The 16,581-nt window shown below is 29.7% G+C and overlaps 2 protein-coding genes across 4 annotated transcripts in view; one reads left to right on the top strand and one right to left on the bottom strand.

The window, feature by feature from the left end:
- Positions 1-16,581, top strand: part of LOC107169102 (nonsense-mediated mRNA decay factor SMG8) — a 22,633-nt gene continuing 6,052 nt past the window's right edge. Inside the window, exons 1-8 of one of the 3 annotated variants that reach the window (XM_089219212.1) lie at positions 1-489; positions 14,461-14,520; positions 15,140-15,299; positions 15,586-15,708; positions 15,795-15,946; positions 16,036-16,176; positions 16,234-16,338; positions 16,417-16,547. In XM_089219212.1, coding sequence (XP_089075338.1) covers positions 14,474-14,520; positions 15,140-15,299; positions 15,586-15,708; positions 15,795-15,946; positions 16,036-16,176; positions 16,234-16,338; positions 16,417-16,547 — 859 coding nt within the window. In that variant the 5' untranslated portion in view covers positions 1-489; positions 14,461-14,473. Of the gene's footprint in view, positions 490-14,460; positions 14,521-15,139; positions 15,300-15,585; positions 15,709-15,794; positions 15,947-16,035; positions 16,177-16,233; positions 16,339-16,416; positions 16,548-16,581 lie in introns of those variants that run through there. The other 2 variants (XM_089219213.1, XM_089219214.1) reach the window with 2 other exon arrangements.
- On the bottom strand, positions 1,999-4,910 carry LOC149058490 (uncharacterized). The gene is made up of 4 exons (XM_089221361.1): positions 4,679-4,910; positions 4,523-4,609; positions 4,279-4,437; positions 1,999-4,179 (listed from the first exon to the last, which is right to left on the bottom strand). Exons 1-4 carry the CDS (start codon positions 4,737-4,739, stop codon positions 2,693-2,695), a joined length of 1,794 nt encoding a protein of 597 aa, XP_089077487.1. The 5' UTR covers positions 4,740-4,910; the 3' UTR covers positions 1,999-2,692.

Raw genomic sequence — 16,581 nt, forward strand, 5'->3', positions numbered from 1 at the left:
ACGTATTCGATTAAAGATACTAAAATTTCAGTTCGAAAACCAGACATAAACAAAAAAACATAATATACTGCATGACGAACGGTTTAATTTTTCAAGAACAACAATATTTTCAGACTTAAGTTTCCAAAGTGTTCCTACGTCGGCGTCGGCGTTGCAGTGCACAATCACACGTCTCGGATTTCAAAAATTTTTGGAAGCGTCGATGTTAAAGTAAGTTTTAAAAAGATATTATTTTGGTGCTTAAATTTACTTTTTATGATTAAAATAAATATTTATTTGCATGAAAAATATGCTTCCCGATGATTGTTGAAGCAATAAATAAGAAACAAATTCTTAATATCACGAAAAATATGCTGCCCAAGTCAAGTATCGTTGAGACGTTGACGCATATTCATAAAAAAATAAAATATCATATTCAGAAATAGAATTTGATAACGATGCAGTGTTTCAAAGACGAAGTTTTATAGCAGATATTGATTCGGATATGGGGTATGTATTTTTCTATTTTTCAGTAGGTTTCTTTTTAATATTCTGTATTATTAATCAGTGAACACATTTCTTGTAATTTTTCTGTTAATTGTATTGTAATTACTGGCATACACTATTTCGGTTATCGATTAAGTCACGATAAAAAATAGAAAATTGGTCAGGTACCTATATAAGATTAATAGATTTCCTTAATGATATTTAAATATTTTCACCCATTATCAGGTACGATGACCTGTTAGGTTAGGAGTGGTAAGAAAGGGGGGTGGGTTGGTAGAGAGGAATAGGGAAAGAGAGGGGGACAGATAGTGAGTAGGGGGTAAGGTAAGAAGGGGAGAGGGTGACAGATAGTGGGTAGGTGATGTAGGGAAGGGAGATAGAGGCAGAAGAGAGTGAGATGGGGGTAAAGTAAGGACTGGAGAGGGTAAATGAAAGGGGGTGAGGTAGGGAGAGGAGAGGGAGTTGGATAGAGTGGGTGGGAGATGTAGTGGGAGTGAGAGGGGTAGAAAAAGAGAAATAGAGAGAGAGGGCGAGTGAGAGATAAAGAGAGAGAGTGACAGGGGTAAAGTTAGGGAGAGTTAGTGGTGGTGAGTGAGAACGAGTGAGAGGAATAGGGAGAGAGCGAGAGAGTGAGAAGGTTTAGAGGGTTAGTTAGGTTAGGTGGCAGAAGGGGGAATAGTTAGGTAGAATAGTTGTGTTGACAATGCCGAATACGTAGGAAAGGATCTTGAATTGCATTGGTTACTCGACCTTTTGGCTGAAACTACCAAGTTAATAGGTTTACAACCTTCGACTTATTGGATAGAATAAAAAGAGTAGGTTGGTTACGCCGGTTAAGAAGATGTTAGTGCATTTCTTTTTTTTCTCACTGGCCCACTCACAACATAACAAATTTTATGTTCTTTATAATCATAATAATTTCTAAAATTGGAGTGAAGAGAATATTTGGATTATTATCTAGGGCTTATCATAAGCTTTTTAGTATATTTTGATTTATAAGCGAGTTACTAAATAATAGAATTGAGCCTAATATCGTCGTTGGGCGAGTAACAAGTCGTATCTCAAAAAAGTAAAATGTTTAGGAGAGACAGAAACGTGTTTATAAAATCAAGGTTAGCTGATAAATGTCAATTTTTTTTTCTCATCATATTAATATAATAATCTTTGATTGTAATATTACGGCACTTTCATATCAATTTGTACTTAGAATGTTTTCTGTGAGATACGATGTATTTCGATTTTTTATTTTTGAGATACGACTTATTTCTTGTGTATAAATAGTATAATACTATTCAGAATAATAAAAAAAAATGCAGCTCATAATAATATCAGACATACTTAGTATAATTCCTTTTTATTAATATTAAAACTTTTCAGAATTTTCAGGACCTGCTAGGTAAAATCATATTCTTTTTATTATTTAACATTATAATTTATAAAAACAAGTAACAATGAATAAAATACGTATCAAAATTGTTCAAACATAAATAATTTTTTAGTACCTACTTGGTAAAATCACATTCCTTTTATTATTTAACATTATAATTTATGAAAATAAGTAACAATTAATAAAATAAATATCAAAATTGTTCAAACATAAATATTTTTTAGTACCTACTTGGTAAAATCACATTCCTTTTTTTATTTAACATTATAATTTATGAAAATAAGTAACAATTAATAAAATACTTATACAAATTGTTTAGCACCTACTTGGTAGTAGTACATTTTATAATCATATTATAAAATATACATTATTTAAAAATATCAAATCGAATAAATATTAATAATAAAAAAAACATTTTTCAGTATAAATATAAAAAACATTTTTACAAGTGGTTATGTATAAAAAAACTATTTTTAATTTAAGGTAATAGCTTTGTTAATACTTTATTTTGTTATAAAACTCATGGCAGTCTTTTGGGAGAACAGATTTAAGCTGTTGCAAATGTTCCCACTTGGTTTTCTGAATTTTTAAGTCAGATGTATGTAGTGGCCCATATATTGTAGGAGATAAAGTTTTACTTGTTTTTTTTCTTTGTTTTTGAACAGAATTCAGATCTAAATAATCATCATCAAAATTAAGTTTAAATTCTATACTTCCATCACAGTTATAGCGAAGAGCCTTAATATTGGTAACAGTAGGATCTCCAGCCTTTTTACCAGGTCTTATAGTATCAAACCTGTATGAATCAAGTTCATATTTTTAAAAAAAATTTACATCACAATATTTTACATTGTATGGGAATGGTTTAGTCCTGGCACTTTTTGTTATCCTCATATAATCAGATGGCAAATAGATATCGGTATTTCTTAATTTATTTTCAATTGTTGAATGGACAGAGTCACATTCCATCTGTGTATGGCCTTTAGTTAAGTACTTTTGTTCAATAGAAATTGTATTATTAATGGCAAATTCCAATAATGCATTTGATAAAACACAATTTCTGTTTTGGTAACAGCAACCATCACTCCAAAGTATAATATTTTTTAATGGATATTTTAAGTTATACTCAGTTATTTGATCTATTATGCAACTTACAAAAGATGATGCAGAGAGGTCTGACTGTGTTTCATCCCACCAATAGCATGTACATTCATGAGAGGATAAATTATACATGGTAAAATTATGTACACATAATTTACACTTGTAGTATAAAGCACTTGCTTTTAAATTTGGGCAAATTTTTACTGCCTGGAGGTCCATAGTGAATACAATGATTTCATTACACTTAGCTTTTTCTTTGTCTCTATTTTTTTCTTCCCTGCTTCGATCTTTATCCTTTATATGTTCATTCCATTCATCCTCCCCGATATTTTTGGTTTGGTAAGAACAAAAAATGTCACATTGATCCTTTTTAGGGTGGTAAACAGAAAAATTTGTTTTGTTATAAATCTCATTAAATATTTTTCTAGACACTGGCTGTTTATTTTCTTCATTACACATTAAACCATACATATTGAACAATTGAGATATAGATTTGATATATGGCTCAAAATATAACCTTGAGGTAGATTTCCTACAATAATGTGAGGGTAGTTTTGGCAATTTTTCAAGAAACTCAGTCACAAATTTCCTTTTTATTTTTTCTGGAGTAATTCTCATTGTAGATCTTTTGTTTTTTTCTTTATTTGTCTCACAATTATTCAACTCAGTATCTTTTGCAGTTAGGCACCAAGTTAGAACTTGTTTTTCTCCTAATCCAAGTGTATTTAAAAACATTGTCTTACATACACATAAATATGCATCATTAACTTTTAAATTGTAAGACATAGTACTGTTTCTTCGTGATGATTCGACTGTTCGTTGTTTAACAGGAGTGGTTATTATTAAAGATGTTACATAAGTTTTTTTTTCATCCCAGTTTAAATTTTTCCAAAAATGATTAAATATTCCTAATCTATTTACTTCAGCTATTTCATTGCATTTTCTTTTTTGAGATTTTCTACATACATCACTATTACAAGCTGGCCGAATATTTTTACCAACTCTATTAACATTTTGTAAAATTTGATTCCTCTTTGACCGGCTATACCCTAAATATGGGTCTCCAGTCATCCTTAATTTCTGATTGAGTTTTCTTTTATAACTGACTGCCATACTTTCTTTACTAACTGTAACTGCATAATCCATATCCAAATCATTACTATCATCAGCACTTAACACCTCTACACCATCAAAAACAAGCTCATCTATATTGAAATTGTTATAAAATTGATTGAGTATTATAACATTAATATTATTTATTATTGTATAATAATTATATTATTTAGTTTAACAAAAAAACCTACTTTCGTTTGACAGAGAAATTTCCTCATCAACTACATTTTTTCCTGTGTTCTCAGTAATATTTTCATCATTCTCACTATTAATTTCATCATAACACAATTTCTTTCTAGCACTTTCAACATTTTCACTAGCAGATGTTCTGGGATTAACAGTATTGTCTACTTGAATAATATTATAATATTGCGTATTAATTAAAAGAAGTAGAATTCATTAAATACCTATCAGATTTTACTATCAAAAACTTACTATAGTTTCTAAGAGTGCACTCAACATCATTATTTGTTATATCATCAGCGTTATTCATTACAATATCATTACTACTCATATCCATATCTAAAGATTTTACACGTTGTTATTGGACAAGAATCATTTTATATTATGCGACAAAATATTATAACTAACCATAATCTGACATGTTGTCCATTTCGTTCAATAGTTTATCAATATCTTCTTCGTCCATCATAATTAATATTAAAAAATATACTTTTTTTTAATAACAAAGTATGGAATATAATGTAACAATATTACACTTAATTGACTAGTTACTTACTAGTCATATTTAAGGCTAGGATAACACATTTAATTCGATTTCAGTTTCGCCACAAATGAGTACACACTAATATTATTTCTAATAATAATATTATGTTAACATGCCATATTAATTAGTGATATTATCAAAAATCGTATGAAATGAGATACGACATATTTCATGATCAACATTTTAATAACTGAGTTACGACCATGATACTATTTTATTTCTAACCTCTTTGAAATTAAATAATGATAAGATGTAATTTTATCAAAAGATCTGTTATTTTTCCCTGCTTTTTTTGATGTATAAAACGCAAAATCGATTTTTTTTGAGATACGACTTGTTACTCGCCCAACGACGATATGAGATGTTCTAGATAATAATCATACCTTTAAATTTTTAAAAGAAGCCATCTCACTCTAACTTTAGGAATTATTTTGATTATATTGAACATAGAATTTGTTATGTTGTGCGTGAGTCAGAAAGATAAAACAGAATGCACTGACATCTTCTCAAGTGTTATCAATATGACCAGGCTATTGATTGTTGACTGTATTATTAGAATTTTGTACAAGAAACTTTTCTAAGTATCCAATTACAGCCGTGTATTCAAATTTAAGAACCTAATATAACATGAAAATGTAGCCCATGATGGCGCTGCTCCTACACTCCACATATATAATGTCGCCATCATGCCAAATGTAGCTATGTGTAGTGTGTACTTTAGTAGTTTTGAGATATGTTCATCATTGATTTATAAGTCCAAAACTTAACGAATATTTAAAATGCATGTATAACTATTATAACATAATTCTACAAAAGTCAATCTTCATAAATTTATTTAAACTAAAAAATCTTAATTTACTAATTTAAATTAATAATAAAAGTTGACCCCTTGACAGTGTTTTACTTGAGCACTTATAAAAAAGACCAACTAAAAGTATTATTTTGGTTATTTAATATTTTCTTAGTATAATTTTAAACAAATATTTTATTCACATCTTAAAGCTAACAAATTTTATATATATTTACAACGTTACTAAACATACTATAGCTTTATTTATCTTAACAAAAAAAAAAAAAAAATGAAATTTTTAAAAAATAACATAAAATTATTATAACAATTAAAAAAAAAAAATCAAACAACTTTAAATCATAGAAGTGATTTGCTATGGTGTAATATTATTGTGGTAGATTAGTCAATATGTAATTATATCCGGGTAACCGTATGGGAAATAATAGCATTACATTAGTTATACATAAAGTGATGAGCTCAGCAATTGGACAATAAAGTTTTTATATAAGGGCGTGATGGCGATTTATTAAATTCACTAAAAATAAAATAAGTTATGGCATAAATAATATAATTTGTATACTTTTCTTAAAATACTTTACGTCTTCATAAGACTGGATATCAACTTTAATTAAAATAATAAAATAGTATTTGGATATTATAACTCAAAGATCTGACTTTTTATATGTTACTCCATGTCATATACCCTTAAAAAAGCGAATCTCAGACCATTTATACTTTTTTTTATTGCCATAGATAATTGACTTATGAAAATAGAAGGACGATAATATTTAAATACAATAACAGAATTAAAAAAGATTTTGGACAGTTTTTTTTAAAAATGATATGAAGTTGTAATATAAATATATTCATCATTTAATATTTTAAGTAACATACGTATTGTAATTATAATCTTTTTTATCTTACATAAGAAAATTATGTTATTAATTTTTGATGGTTTCTATATAATGTATAAAGTATATTTGCGTCCTGGTAGGCACGATGGTTGGCCACGTTGGTGACTTGTTCTGAGGTTACGTATCGACCGACGTCGCTAGCTCCCGGATGGGTGACCACCTGGCTTCTTAGTGACGAATCCTGGTCCTATTTACATGTGCTTCAAACCAAACAGTAAAAAACATAGCCATGCAGTTTATGCCTTAAAAAAAGGAATTAACCTCTGGCCTGCTATATGCACACAACACTAGATACTATGTACCTGCAATCCCAAAAATAATATAATCAAACCTAATAATTGGGTACACAAAAAGTGCATATTGGGGCTTAGTGTGGCGCGGTGATTGGCTGTAATGTTAAAAGTGTGTCAAGCATCGTCTGGCGTCACTAGCTCCCGGATGGGTGACCACCTGGGTTTTTAATGACGAATCTTTGCCCCATATGCTCATACGTGTTTCTAAACCAACCTGTGACCTACAGAATGCTAATAGGTAGCCATAGTTACCGAAATTATTTTAGAAAATAAAAATGTATTATTTAATAATACAAATGATACGAATACAATATTTTACATTGCTTAAATCTATAAGCTATAAAGTACTTTAATTCATGCTAAAAAATTTCAAGAATATTAATTAGCAAATCGTATGTCATTTGATATATTATAAATGATTGAAATTTTTTCTGGACACATTATCTGTCTTTATGAATTTATTGTTATTAAAAAAAAAAATGTTTAGATCATTTATCATAAGATTATAATAATTAATTATTTCTGGTGTTGAGGGTCGTTTTTATATAGACACAATGGAAACATAAAATAAAATTATCATGATGCCACATGGTGATGATTGGCCGGTGCACATATATTGATAATAAACAGATTCCTTAGTTTTCAATAGTATTAATAGGTCAACTAAACCCTATACGACTTGTAAGTTAGATACAATACTGGAGGATAAATCATTAACAATTGTTTGTCGTCACATTTAAAATGTATATATAAATGTATGACAATATGTAATATGTCATACATAATATATGACTATACTCGTATGTATGAATATGGCGACGAAGTCCTAAAAATCTAAAAGGGTGAAAAATATTACAAGAGGTCCAATGTATTAATATCGGCAAAAATAGAGTACCATGTAGAGGAAAGTGGACAATATACCGTCCTATCCTAAATTTTAAAAATAAAACATTGGAAAAGGGTTCGGTGCCATTGATGGATGATTTAAGTTCTAAGAGGTTAACAATCAATAGATCAACTTGATATGCAAACACTTATGTCGGAAACCAACTAAGAATCTTTTTATTCAAAGTGTCCAAGGTAATCTCTGTTGGTCACGCGATACCTAAGTACTATTTATCGTTGTACCACCACTCAAATTGATACTTATTAAACTCAGTGCCGTATCCAGGATGCTACGGCACTGCCTTCCCCGTGTGACTAGCAGATGGTTACATAAGTCATAGGAAGGTATTTGTAAACCTATGGTGAGTTGAAGCTATGTGATGATAGATGACTATCATCACTGTCGTTACCTTTGCAATGATCTTTTCCTACTAACTATCAAGGTATTCGACATTGTAAACATAACAACGGGAGAAAATATATAAATATTGTTGAAGAAATGTTTTATAGGTACCTGACTAATATTACCATAATAGATAACACGGTTTTAAAGCCGAATTAGCGTAATAACAGTATTACAATCGGTTTAAGATTTTGAATATTAAACACTGCACTTTGTACTATTCATATTCTTAATCGATCATTTTTTTTTTAAATTTTTTTTTTGCTTCTTGAAATGCGTTTGCCTGCAGTGGGCACCAGGTCACCCCTCCGCATTTTTATTTTCTCTAAGTTCAATAAATTAAATTTTTTTTTGTTTCATGAAATGCGTTTGTCTGCGGGCGCCAGGTCGCCCCTCCGCATTTTTTTTCCATTTTTTCTCTAAGTTCATTAATTTAAAAATTGTTTTTTGTTTCTTGAAATGCGTTTGCCTGCCGGCGCCAGGTCACCCCTCCGCATTTTTTTTTCATTTTTTTCTACAAGTTCAACGTGTCCCCTTCACAACTTTTTTCAAATCATTTCAACAAAGTAAATTTTTCATTTCATAATTTCAACATTGTTAACCTGGTGCTCTCTCAACGATCATTCTCGAATAAGCTTATAATTATCAATTGTATTTTTTGTTTAAAAATTTTAACATTACACACTGCAGTTTCTACTATTCTTATTCTTAATTGATCATTTTTTCTTAAATTTTTTTTTGTTTCTTGAAAAGCATTTGCCCGCGGGCTCACGTGTTCCCCTTCACATTTTTTTTCAAATCATTTCAACAAAGCAAATTTATCATTTCATAATTTCAACATTTAACAATGTTAAATTTTTTTTTTCGTTTCTTGAAATGCGTTTGCCTGCGGGCGCCAGGTCGCCCCTCCGCAATTTTTTTTCATTATTTTCTCTAAGTTCAATAAATTAAAATTTTTTATTGCTTCTTGAAATGCATTTGCCTGCGGGCGCCAGGTCGCCCCTCCGCATTTTTTTTTTCATTATTTTCTCTAAGTTCATTAATTTAAAAATTGTTTTTTGTTTCTTGAAATGCGTTTGCCTGCGGGTGCCAGGTCGCCCCTCCGCATTTTTTTTTTCATTTTTTTCTACAAGTTCAATAAATTAAAATTGTTTTTGTTTCTCGAAATGCGTTTGCCCGCGGGCGCCAGGTCACCCCTCCGCAATTTTTTTTTGTATGTACTTCTCGCATTTTTTTTTCATTACTTCTCCAAGTTCAATAAATTAATTTTTTTTTTTGTTTCTTGAAATGCGTTTGCCCGCGGGCGCCAGGTCACCCCTCCGCAATTTTTTTTTCTAAGTTCTTCTCGCATTTTTTTTCATTACTTCTCTAAGTTCATTAATTTAAAAATTATTTTGCTTCTTGAAATACGTTTGCCTGCTGCGCCAATACCCTCCTTCTCAATTTTTTTTTTAAATTTAATTCTACATCATTTTTGTGTACACAATTTTTAAACCTTGAGTAACTATATAATGACCTCTAAATAATCATTCTCACTATGACCTGGAGACTACACACTGCAGTCTTCAATATGTATTCCTATGCCCTTGCCCTTGCCCTCGCCCTCGCCCTCGCCCTTGCCCTCGCCCTCGCCCTCGCCCTCGCCCTCGCCCTCGCCCTCGCCCTCGCCCTCGCCCTCGCCCTCGCCCTCGCCCTCGCCCTCGCCCTCGCCCTCGCCCTCGCCCTCGCCCTCGCCCTCGCCCTCGCCCTCGCCCTCGCCCTCGCCCTCGTCCTCGTCCTCGTCCTTGTCCTTGTCCTTGTCCTTGTCCTTGTCCTTGTCCTCCTTTTACTCCTTCTCCTTCTCCTTGTTCAATAAATTAAAATTTTTTTTTTGTTTCTTGAATTGCGTTTGCCTGCGGGTGCCATGTCACCCCTTCGCATTATTTTATCATCATCTAATTTTTATTTACAAGCATTTCAAATTAAATAGGAAGTAGGAAATATAAAGCTTTTTCTTAGTTTCTCTGGAAAGAAGCTTAGATCTGAATAATTTACTCATTGCATAATAGCCACGATTTGCCGTATTTAGCCTCAATCTGGTTAGGTTAGGTATATTATTATATTGTATACAGTGTATACACTGTACACAATATGACATTCTTAAATGAAATTTTTTTTAGTGCAATTGTTAGACTAGGTTTTGCCAAAGACACTACACCTCTGCTAAGTTCAAACTTCTATGATATGCAGTGGCGTAAATACGGGGGGGGGGGTTTGGGTGTCGTATCCCCCCCATGACCTTTTTTTTAAAGATTGATTAACTACATACCTATGTACTTCATTATCTAATAATATCTAATAATATTATTATTTTTTTTTTTATATAAATGTATATATTGAGTATATATTGAAATCAAATACCTCGGAGAATTAATATTATTATAAATAGCCTATATTTTATACTTTATAAAATAATACAAAAAAAACAAATCCTTTATGCTAGTTGTACATAAATACTTCATACCTAGTTCGTTAGGTTAGGTGCAGCCACGCAATTTTATAAGTATCACTATTGCAATATGAATATGTTTTGTGTAAGTTTTGAGTTTGTTAATACATTTGTGTAGTGGTACAAAAATAAACCACCGAGCCGTAAAGTATTATTTTATCGTGGATCGATGACGATCGAAAGAATATTGTCATATCTGTCCTATCTTATCCTATCCTAATATTTTTCCGTAGTCCTATTGAACTAAAAATAACTTATCGATTTGTACACTTAATCGGAATTTATTCCATGTCTCATGTGTACATAAATATATTATTCTAAATTCTGAAAGGTGCTTATAATAAATACTTTTTATTTTTTTTTATGGGAGGGGGGTATAGCCGTATAGGTAAAATGTTAAAATATTTTATCCCCCCCCCCCCCACAAACATGGCCAAATTACGCCACTGATGATATGCACAATAGAAAGTGGAAATCATCATATTTAGGTCCTTTTGCATCAAATTTGATGGCCGTACCTACTTAACGATTGCCTCGGCGAGAAAAAAGTAATATTTTTCGTCAATGAAATTCCAATGACTGTTGATAAGTATGGATGTACTTTATGTCCATGTACGTTGATCGAAAATATTTTTGATCCCATTGTTTCTAGTCCATCGTGTACGTTTGATGAAAATAATTCACCAGCTTCCATGAGTGTGTACAACAACGAATATACTCTTTCTAATTTGTTTATTAATTTGTTTTTCTTATTCTTTTTACTAATAACAATTATAATTTATGTATATAATGTATAACATCTTAAAATTTTGTTTTATGAGTACAAATGCATATAATATTCTAATAACATAATAACCACTATTGCAGTTCGTTATTTCACATCGGTTATTCTTTAATACATACTTAGATGTTATGTACCTACGTACTACACTACTACGCAGTGTTTGATATTTGTTTCTGAGATGTGTGATGAATGTATTAATTCACCCGAGTATACCTAAGTGTCTGGTTGGTCCATCGTTTAGAGTCTACTTTAGACAGTAACCATATTCTTCACTATTAACTGGCAGCTTAAGAGCCGGCAAGAAGGTAACTACCTCCAAACATCTCCTGTATGTATTGGGTGGGCAGGTTTTGATAATATAGGTAATTCCATGGCTGTTGATATTATACACCATGTTCTATAGTTGCGTTTAAACAGGAATTTTTCGTAAGCTTAGAGAAAAATATAAGAAAGTTTCATTGAACAAGCATTGGGAATTCCGTGTTACAGATATTGTTCTTATAGTTGACAGGAGGTTGCTTTGTCCTTCAATGGCTAAAGGCCGACTAACTATAGTTTGCGACACGGATACAGTTTCACCTAGTGTTGAGAAATCGATGTCTGGCAATCTGAACCCATAAGTTTTTTCTAAAATTCTGGAAATCTTTATTAATAAAATAACAACCCTAAGTTTATTGCAGTGTTGTCAGAGAAGTCTTTGAAATTATTGTCTAAAGTACAAAACACTCATAAAATCTACATTTTTAGCAAATGGACCCCGGCTGTGAGGCAGAACAGTGTAAATCCAATGTAAGGTTCTTGTTTAACTGTAGACCTCCATAAGTCACGACAGACTGGTTAGAACCTGAAGGTTCATCGCTAAATGTATGTATTGTTGCCTCATAGAGCACTCCAAGACAAGGAATCTCCTCATACAAGTCGTCGATTCCTATGAATTATGTCGAATAATAATAATAATTTTAGTTATTTTGTTGTAAATTGCTTAAAAATACTGTTCATATTATACTGAACCAAAAACGTAATAATTTTTAATAGGCACATAGGACCTTATGTTATATACATATACCTAATAGTTAAAGGTAATAATGGCGAACATTTTACTATTTTACAATATTGTTAAATAATTACAACAAAATGAACACCCCCCCCCCCCCCCAATCAAAGAATTTTCGAAAACAGCTATCCAAATGTCTTGTACGTCATTTGCATGAATTTGTTTGAGAGTTATTAGAATTTGTATGATATCTAATTTCGTCGAAATATGAATTTAAAATTTCTATAATAACTGTTTACATAATTTTTTGATTTTTGGTGACAGTATGAACAGTGTCGGCCTGGGATCTAAAGGGATCATGAGGAATTTTTTTCAAAGGGCCTCTCAAAAATACCGCTTTAACTTTTTTGTTAACAGCTTTCACTGTAGTAAAAATGTTCAAAATGTTAACAATATCTATATTTATACAATATGTAACCACAAAATATGATATACATATAAACAAATTAAATTACTTAATAGAACTAGATTGTTGTATTGTTTAATTTATATTAGTAGTCCTTTTTAATCAATTTGATGAGTTAGCCACATTGTCAATCAATTTTCGATTTCGATTTCTATATCTTTTTCTACAGCCATCATTATTAACGGACCCAAATGTTCTTGTTTTATAGTTGATCGTAATTTTGTTTTTATAATCTTTAGTTTTGAAAAAACTCTCTCGCACGAAATTTGTGTAGATGGTAAAAATGTGTAAAAATGTGTAAACTATAAATAAATTACAAAATAGATTTGATTCAAATGATAATTCTCGAATTATTACAAAAGCACAATAAATACAATTTCTGCATTTATTACAATCAGTTTTTTTTTGTTACTTCATCTTCACTCTCGGTATCATTAGATGATTCAGTTTGAGTATTTGTATTATTTTTGTAATTTAAATCACTAGAAGATTAATCTGGTAGGACATTTTTTAATTGAGAAGCATATTGTTTTAGCTCCAAGCATATTACTTGTCTGTCTATACTCCTTCTAATTCACAAATAGTTTTTAAAGCATCTCTATGTTTCATTGACTCGATGTCGGAAAATGATTTTGGGTCTAACCAATTGCAGTCTCTGAGTAAATTTGAGTAGCTTGGGTATCAGCACGCAGTGCGCACACGATCGGTAAATGTACGTTTGATTATACACTTGTATTTAAACATTTTCAACAAATGCAATAAGGCCTCATCTTGAAAAATACAGGTCGGGGCTTCGGATGCGATCGCCTCCTAGCCGCCTGGGCCAGCCTGACACTGAGTATGAACTACTTTATGAGAAATCTATAGTTTTAAATTTTAAAAACCCCCGTTTTCCACCATTTGTTTCTCATTTTTTACGACGCTTTTTCAAAATTGAAAATTACTGTGAATTCTTAATTTTGATCACTCAAAAGTACCTACCAATTAAATTCACAACACATATAAGTAAAGACGATAAAGTTGAAAATTAAAGCATCACCATCTCTTTTAAAAAAATGATAACGGACAGAAAAAAAAACACAGTACTATAAAATAAGTACGTTCATCGTTCTGTTCAGAATCTGAAATTTACATTAGTCTTTAAAAGCCTCGGAAAAACACAAACAAATAAAAATAAAAATCATAAGAGAAACTGAGAATTTTACATAACATCAGTTTTGTTTATTAGTGTTAAAAAAAATAAGAACCATGCATTCCATGAATCTGTAACTGAATGTATTAATAATTGACATATTATAGACATCGTACAAGCAGGCTCTCGTGTTATTCCGTGTTCTAATCTTCATGTTACCGATGATAACGTTATCAACGTTATCATATTCATTTCCGAAAAAATAAATAATATTATCTATATTATCTATTTTAACATTATCTAATTCAAAATTAAAAAAGTAAACAAAATTGACAATTTATTACTAATATTAGTAATATTTTAAATTTCAGATTAGTAATTAGTAATTACCAAAACTTACATTTTTTACTTTTTTCTGTCATATGCAATTGATTTTAAATAATTATTTAGTATTAGAACTAAAGCTTGTAGGTATTAATGAAGTGAACAATTTTTAGATTTTTGTAAAACATGAAATATAAGAAAATATCTTTGCCTTTTGACGAAAATTTTATCAGGTAAAAAATATGTAAAGTAGATAATCATATATATTTAAGCAAATTAATAATGGTTTAATTTTTTCATCATTTTTTTTATTTTTATAAGTTCTAACTATTTGTTTGTCGTTTTCTATCGCAATATTGCTTTATAATAATTTGTACATTTCTATAATTCTATTCATATAATATGTTATTAAGATATATAATCATTAGTTTAATTTGCAAACATATTTTACATAAAAATAATAACAATGATGTAGTATCATACTAAATGTACTATGAAACTAATTGTTGTTAATTTTTATCAAATCGATATAATATAGGCCAAACTTCAGAATAATTGTTTTATTTTTAATATCAATTTTTCTACAAAAACTAGTTTATTTTTATTTATTTATTTTAGTTAGTTTTCTTATGTTATAACTTTCTGAGATTTTAAATTTCTTTTTAAAAATAATATGATTTTAGAATGTTGAACAATATATTTTTATCTATTATAATAATCTAAAATTCTAACAAAATATTGATCATTAACTGTATACTTAAAGATGCTTATAGAAGTGTACAGAAAGTATATTTCTATGTTTAGTCAATTATTTATTAATTTGTTTATTAATATAAATTATCTTTATTATAGCTCAATTCAAAACAATACTAAACCAACTATTATTGTTTCTATATTTGGAAAATCTTCATTAATCTCAAAATCATGCAAGGCTCGATTTGTAAATGACTTCTATGATCGTCCAATATTTAATTCATCTTTAGTACAAGCGACTTCAATTTCAAAACTCCAGGTAAAAAATTCAAAATCTTATTAATTCATTTGATATTTTAAATGGTCAGTTTAAAATTTTAATATTCTTTATTCCTATACCTTATTAATAATTTGATTTTTGAACATTCTATAATTTTTTATTTGATATCTTTAACTATGTAATGTTATAAACTCATAAATAATAACATTTCTTCATCAATAGATATTAAGTTTAAAAGAAGTATTCTCATTTAGTGTGAACCTATATCACTTATGGCTATTTTAATTTTAAATTACATAATTTTAATGATACGGTTTATTTTCAGTCATCAATTGAGTGTTTTTATGACGAACCAGGCGGGATTGTTTATCTTCACTTAACTGGTATTTTTGATAGTTATACAATCACCCAAAATATTGATGAACTATCAACCGAAATCGAAGAAAAGGTAAGAAAAATATATTATTTCAAATTTTATTTGTACTGAATATTTAATAATATCTTACATGTTTGTCTTTTTTTAAATATTTTTAGGGTTTTCTGAGAGTTTGGTCATCATTGAAGTACAATTATGCATGTTCATTATTGTTTTTGTTTAATGTATCACACATTCTTGTACTTACAAATCCGGTCCCTGTATTTGACACTAGCTACTTGAGTTATTTCAAAGCTCTTGATTGTTCACGGTTAATTTCTTTTTTTAAATTTAACTTTCTTTGCAATTCTCATTGTATTTATTTTAAATATTCTAATAGCTGTAGTATTTTTATTCTAGATCAAAATTCTTCAATGCAATAAAATCTATTTTGTCAAAAATACCTAATGTATCTGCAAGTTGGATGGAAAACACCAGACTATGTTCACCAAGATTATTATTTTATTATGAAACATGTCCAAATGAATTTAAAAAAACCAAGTAATATTAGTTATTATAGAAATTTATAGAAATAATAATTTTTTTTATTTTACCTAGGCAAACAAATGGACCATGTCACCCAGGCTTAAAAAAAGCTGAACATTCTTTAGAAGACCAAATTTACTGTATACTCAGAAAAAGACGAATTATTTCAAATATAAGGTATTCAAATTGGTTAATTTATTAAATTATTTTACAAATACATGTTATACCTATGTGTATTAATTTTTAAAAATGCAGTACTCAATCAATTTTTGCTATCCCAGCTAATCAAGAATATGTATTTATGGATGACGCACCTGATCAGGTTTTAGACTGGGATGAGTTTTTAACCAACTCATTGATAAATTTATGCAATAGTTCATCTGTTGGTATGTATTCACTACATAAATGAGATATTTTGCT

The sequence above is a fragment of the Diuraphis noxia genome, unplaced genomic scaffold, assembly GCF_037042655.1.
Source record: "Diuraphis noxia isolate RWA-SAM2 unplaced genomic scaffold, SU_Dnox_SAM2 contig0002, whole genome shotgun sequence".
Classification (NCBI taxonomy): Eukaryota; Metazoa; Arthropoda; class Insecta; order Hemiptera; family Aphididae; genus Diuraphis; species Diuraphis noxia.